At 36.8% G+C, this 7,192-nt stretch overlaps 1 protein-coding gene across 1 annotated transcript; it reads right to left on the reverse strand.

The window, feature by feature from the left end:
- Positions 1-6,250: 6,250 nt before the first annotated feature.
- Positions 6,251-6,715, reverse strand: LOC141619213 (secreted RxLR effector protein 161-like). The gene has a single exon (XM_074436244.1). It carries the CDS (start codon positions 6,713-6,715, stop codon positions 6,251-6,253), a length of 465 nt encoding a protein of 154 aa, XP_074292345.1.
- Positions 6,716-7,192: the final 477 nt, after the last annotated feature.

Genomic DNA, 7,192 nt, shown 5'->3' on the forward strand with positions numbered 1-7,192 from the left:
TTGGTACTTGATCGAGTAGAGGGCACTCGATCGAGTATGTTGGGCACTCGATCGAGTGGCTCGGTTTACGGGTAATGTTTTGTCGGGTTGGTTAATAATGCGAATTAATATATAAACCTTTCTGTCACTTTCATAATACACTTTTATCAAACCTAATCACTCCAAAAGAGATTTCAAACTACGTTATTCGCATCGTTCGCATTATTGACAAATCCCGGAGCTTGAGAGGTCGGAATCTATCGTTCTTTACATCCTTGTGATCCTTGCGTCGAGGGTAAGATCTACGTACCGATTTTATAGTATTTTATTAAAGTTGTTTAAACCCTAATTTGGGGATTTGGGGGTTTTGTTAGTTTTTGTGATTGTTAGTAATTATGTGATCATATGTTAGGAGGAGAATTCGTAGAGGAGGCTTTTTTATAGCAGCTGTTAAGATCGTTTGATTGTTTTGCATTTCAGGTAGGGTTTCCCTACTCAGTATTATTCACATATGTGATGGTTGTGATATTTGTTTGTTGAGTATTATCATACGAGTATTGTGACGGTTGTTGGAATTGTTTACTGTAGGTAGTTATGATTGACTGTATCTGTCTGTGGTATTCAGGGTGCGTCCCTGGTTAAGTGGGGTCACTTGCGGGAGTGGCTTCACGCCCATTATTTGCCTTCTGTGGAACCTGCCACAAAAGGGATGTGCACATTAATGGATTTGGGTTATTCGCTCAATGGTATGAGCGGGGCTTAGGTGGGAACGGCTGCGGTCCCCCACTGGCGGAGTGGAGTAACCTGTTGCGACGGGTGCTCTGGCAGGACTACACACTTTAGTGTGTAGTCGGTGATGAGGAGTTGATTGTGGAGTTTGGGTTATGTGACGGTTGAGACATGCTAGTTTCTGTCTTATAGTAGTTGTTTATGTATAATTGTGTGAATAGTACTGACCCCGTTTTATTGTTTTAAAAACTGTGGTGATCCATTCGGGGATGGTGAGCAGTTGTTGAGCAGGTATGAGTCGAGACATATGGGCTAGCTGGAATGTGTCACCTTCAGATGATAGAGTCTTCCGCTGTAGCTTGAGTAGTTTATCAGACATTTGTTTAGTTGTTTAGAAAGTTGGCTTATGAACATGTAAACCGTTTTCGCAGTTGGTTTTTGGATTGTAATCACTTTAAACTTATACATTTTTAACGTTGTTTCTTTATTATCTTTTGATTATCATTGCCTCGGAAAACCGAGATGGTAACAGCTTTATACCTGAGTGGTCCTGGTAAGGTACTTGGAGTATGGGGGTGTTACAGAACCAGCCTATGTACCGTTGGTGCGTGATTTGCAAACGAATATAGCAATAACGCAGCAGTCCAGGAGTTGTTGGTCGAATTTGGTGACGTATTTCCCGAGGAGTTGTCGAATGACTACCACCAAAGCGAGGCGTCGAACATCAAATTGATTTGATTCTAGGAGCTTCACTACCTAATAAGCCCGCCTATTGATTCAATCCCGAAGAAGCAAAGGATTTACAAAGGCAATTGAAAGAACTAATTGATCGAGGCTATCTGCAAGAAAGCTTGAGTCCGTGTGCTATACCGGCTTTATTGGTACCTAAGAAAGATGGGACTTGGTGAATGTATATCGATAGTGGAGTGGTGAATAACATCACTATCAAACATTGCTTTCCTATGCCTAGGCTCAATGATATGCTAGATGAGCTTACAGGTTCTTGTGTGTTCTCAAAGCTGGATTTAAGAAGTGGATATCATCGAATTAGAATTAGAGAAGGAGATGAATGGAAGATCTCTTTCAAAATGAAGCAAGGGCTACACGAATGGCTCGTGATGCCTTTCGGGTTATGAAATGCACCTAATTCGTTTATGAGGTATGGAGACCGTATCTTAACAAATTTGTGGTTGTTTATCTTGATCACATTCTGATTTATAGCAAGAAAGAGGAGGAACACAAGAAACACCTTCGTGTTGTATTCGAGATGTTGAGGAAGCATAAGTTGTTTCGTAAGCTCGAGAAGTGTACATTCATGATTACTAGTGTAACATTCTTTGGTTATATTGTGGGAAAAGATGAAGTGAGCATATGGATCCGTCAAAGATAGAAGCTATTTAAGCATGGCCTATTCCTAAATCTACCACGGAGGTACAATTTTTTCATGGTCTAAATTCAATTTATGGACGTTTTATCCAAGTATTCAATTCAATCATGGCTCCTTTCATGGAGTAAACCAAGAAAGGTGAGTTTGTGTGGACTACGAGTGCACAAAAGGCGTTTTAGGAGGTAAATGGTAAGCTATGTTCCGAGCCTATTTTAGCACTTCCAAATTTTAAAAAGTTGTTCGAAGTTGAGTACGATGCAAGAGGTGTTGGTATTGGTGCCGTGTTAGTGCAAGAGAAACGCCCCTTTGCTTACATTAGCGAGAAATTGGGTGGTGCGAGATTGAACTACTCAACTTATGATGAGGTGTTTAATGCGATAGTTAGGGACAAAGTTAGGGTAAAATTATGACCCAAGCCGATTTTCACTTTGTTCCATGTCTACAACCATTTATCATAGATTTCGTATACTTTAGCATTTCCTATAGGTATAGATATTAGGATTTTATATTAGGATACTTACGAAACAACAAATTAATATTTTCTTATGTAATTGTTAAATTATACATTGATTTTTCAATAAACTCACTCCATATTTTATAAAGAGAGAGTTATTTATCTATACGATGAAAGAAATCCAAAACATTAATTATAATAAAGTTATTTAAGAGGTTCTAGTATAAATTAAGGTGAGACTAAAGTCCTAAAACAATCACTAATGGTGTACACAACTAGTATAGTTTACTTAATTAGGACCATTTCCGATGATAAAAATGGTTCCCTAAATTTTAATTACATAAATCACTGTCAACGTTAAAAATGAATCGGTTGGATCGTTGAGAGACGGAGTATAGTCAGCACGAAATAATAAAATTGGGTAACAAAAATGCAAAAGAAAATTCTAAAAAACAGTGTCTTCATGGGTCGAACCCAGGACTTCGGAGACATAGACTTGCATGCATTGTTTACTGTTGTGCTACTATATATTTCTGGTTTAGTTCTTACCATTTATTACTTATTATTAAACGTTCATCCGGGCTGTGGCCCATTTGGCCAAGACTGAGCTTCGTCTCTGGCGATAGTAGGAGCTTTGGATCATTTGAGTCATTATTTGCGGCCTAAACCATTCGTGTTGCATTCAGATCACGAAGCTTTAAAGCATATTCATGGGTAGCAGAAATTAAATCCAAGGCATGCTAAATGGGTGGAGTTTTTACAATCGTTTACTTTTCATCGAAGTATAAGATAGGAAGCTTGATTGTAGTAGCTGATGTGCTTTCAAGAAGACACGTGTAATTCGTTGAGCTTGATGCGAGGTTGCTCGGGTTTGAACATATCAAGGAGCTAGGATGATCCTAACTTTTCTAAGGAATTACAGTTCAAGATGGGTACTTATTTATGGGAAATCGCTTATGTATACCTTATAAGGATCAATTTAGGAGCTGCTCGTTAAGTAAGCGGGTGGAGGAGGTATTGTTGGCCATTTCGGTATCAACAAAACTTACGACATTTTAAATGAACACTTTTATTCGCCTAAGATGATCAACAGTGTGCAAAAGATTGTAGCTACGCCTTCACCGGTACCTACGCAACCATGGAACGATGTAACTATGGACTTCATACTTGGTTTACCTAGAACTCAACGTGGAAAGGATTCGATTATGGTGATTGTGGATCGATTTTCAATGATGGCTCTTTTCATTCCATGTCATAAAACTGACAATGCTACTAAAAGTTGCGGAGCTCTATTATAGGGAGATTGTGAGATTACATGGTATTCCTCTTACCATTGTGTCGAATAGATATGTTAATTTCTTGAGCTACTTTTGGAAGAAATTGTTGTTAGAAATAAGACCCTAGTTAGACTCCTCTAAATAAATGTCAAGTTACTTCTTAACTTAGTTTAAGATGGTCTTATTACATGCATGCAAAAAATAAGCTAGAAAGAGCAGAGGAGAAAATATTTCCTTACATTGAATATAAGGCAATGCACACCTCAACAATACTCTTAAGGTTCTTGAGCTTGTAATATAAGATGGATGATCCTTCTTATACCAAAGTTCCCAAGGTAGGAAACCTCATTCAAGTACAAACCCAAGATTAGCCCAAATCCTAGTATAAAAATGACTAGTTTTTATTACTAAGAAACCTTGAATAATATTACATAATATTACTACTATATTAATATAATATCTGTAATATTATTTGTGAGTTTTTATGCGAATATGAGATGAAAAATTGAAGAGCAAATTCTTCTCTTTTTCTCCTCTTACACGGCCAAAGGTCTCTTTAAAGACCAATTTTTGTCTCTAAAAATCCTTACATGCAAATGGTAGTGTAGTGGGGGTATTTATAAGAAAACTCAAATGTAAAGTGATAGTGACTAAACACATGCACATAGTCAAGCATCTTTTGTCAACAAAATGACAAAACTTTAGAGTGTAAAACACCCATCTTGAAACCGTGTAAATGAGTGTCATTTGGGTCCATTTTAATTTTTGACATTTGTCCCACAAATGTTTATTAGTCTTATATTTAATTATCTTATATAATTAAATATTACTTTAATTATTTAACACTTAAATAATATAAATTAATAACTAATACACACTTAACTTTTAAGTGTCCTTTGACTACTTTATCAATATATATAAAGTGTCTTATAAAACCCAATTAGTTAATATTACAACTCTTTGTAACATTAACTAACTAATTACCTTCGCCTCATAACATATACATGAATAATATATTATTCAGTAAATTAACTATTAATTACTAGATATTATTTAATTTTAATCATATTAAAATTTTATTAGTCAATTATCACATAATTGAATAATAAACTCTCTTGGCCCGAGTTCCAAACTCGTTTTAAAAACAAACTCACCTGATTATTTATTTAGTCGCATTATTCAAGGGACTAATTAAATCTATCTTAACTTTTCCATTTCGGCGTCATCCTATAGGTGTGACCGGAAGGGATCCGTTGAACACGTCCTTCAAACGATAGTAACGTCTAACTCTAGTCAGCTAAGCGTTACCTATATACGTTGATCAACTGACGAGTATAAAATAAATATATCCTAATATTCCTTTTATGAGATTTATTATGTAGACGCACTATTGAGGAGGATACCTACTCCAACAATCTCCCACTTGTCCGACACAAGTGTGCGCTACCGATTCTCTTCTTCGTTATATCTCTAGCTCAATCCAATGTGTCTTACAGGTCGTACTTGCACATGAACATACTGTGAGTGATTTCCTCGATCGGGAGAGTAACTGTCTGACCGTAAAATCTACAATAGATCACCTCCGAGCGTGGCCACGCATTTCCAGTCACTACTCCTCGAGTGGCCCTGAGATGTATAAACCCTGACGAGGATGGACAACTTCTGTTGACCGATTTTTTTTGTTCAATCACAGATCACCATGACCTAGTAGATGCCCATCGGCCTCCTTTTACAAGACGACCTAGGAAAAAAACCTAAGTCAATCGGAAACTGTACTAATGCAGCTAAATAGTCGTTAGTCTAAAGAATCGATTCTAAGGAATAAAAAGAGGTCCTTGCCATGACCAGGCAACATAAGGACCTTTTTAAAAAAAATGTCGCTGTCCGACAGAGTGTCTCCACAGTCTGCCTATGTAATCGACAAGTCATTTCAATGACTCGATGGTTGTCGAACCCGCCATCAATCGACTTACAATTAAGTCACTTCGAGACGTCACCTCATTAAGTATCTAGGGACAAAAATACAATGTAAATCCTGTTCATTTTAAGTAAAGTTCAACGTTGTCTCAACAACCTACTCGAAAAAACAAAGTATTATAATAAAACACAGTTATGAAAAAACTCAAAACGATAAATGTGATTATCATATATGTACATAATGATTCAAAATCCAATTATTATATATCTTATAATCTACTACAAATCAGGTACATGTTTCAATCCCATCGAAAGTACATGAATATTATGCTTAGCATGTGATAATGGCCTGGTTAAAGGATCAACAACATTACATCTGTCCCAACCTAGCAAATCGCAATTTCCTTTCTATCAATATAATCTCTAATTACATGATACTTCTTGAGTATGTGTTTAGATCTATTACTACACTTCAGCTCCTTTGCATAAAAGATAACCCCACTATTATCACATAAAATGGTGATAGGTTTTGTAGCAGTCGGAACTACTCTTAGCCCTTCTAACAACTGCCGAATCTATACAACGTTTTTTTGCAGCTTCCGACGCTGCAATATACTCAGTTTCCGTTGCAAAATCTGCAGTAACACTTTGCTTAAAACTTTTCCAGTCAACAACACCACCATTCATCATAAAGATATAGCCACATTGGGATTTTAAATCAACCCGATCAGTTTGGAAACTAGCATATGTGTAACCCCTTACCCATAGCTTAGTATCACCTCCAAACACTAAGAAAGAATCCTTAGTCTTTCTCAAGTATTTAAGGATGTTCTTTACGGCTATCCAATGATACTCACCTGGGTTCTTTTGGTAACGACTCTTTATACTCAAAGCATACGAGACATTAGGACGAGTGCACATCATAGCGTACATGATTGATCCAACAACGGAAGTATAAGGGATCAAACTCATGCGTTTAATTTCTGCTTATTCAGTAGTACATTGTGACTTGCTCAGACTGATCCCATGACCTATTGGCAGATGACCTCTCTTAGAGTTTGTAATTTTGAACCTGCCAATAATCTTCTCTATATAAGCTTCTTGACTTAACGCCAATATCCTTTTGGATCTCTCTCTATAAATCCAGATGCCCAATATGCGTTGTGCCTCTCCTAAGTCTTTCGTTTGAAAATGATTCCCAAGTCACTCTTTAACAAAAGTAAGCATTGGTATTGATGTGACCATAATTAGAGCATATTTAGTCCCCGAATTAGCCTTGTTCCCATGCTTTTTAGTGCATATTTGGGTCATTTATTGTCTTTAGTCCTTTGTTTTGCATATTCTTTGAGGTTTTGTTTCCTTGGTAGGAAAGGAGTGCAAACCTTGAATTTTCATGGCAAAATGAAGCTAAATTGATTGAATTCAATGACCAAGCATCAAAGAGAAGAC

Source organism: Silene latifolia, chromosome X, assembly GCF_048544455.1.
Source record: "Silene latifolia isolate original U9 population chromosome X, ASM4854445v1, whole genome shotgun sequence".
Taxonomy (NCBI): domain Eukaryota; kingdom Viridiplantae; phylum Streptophyta; class Magnoliopsida; order Caryophyllales; family Caryophyllaceae; genus Silene; species Silene latifolia.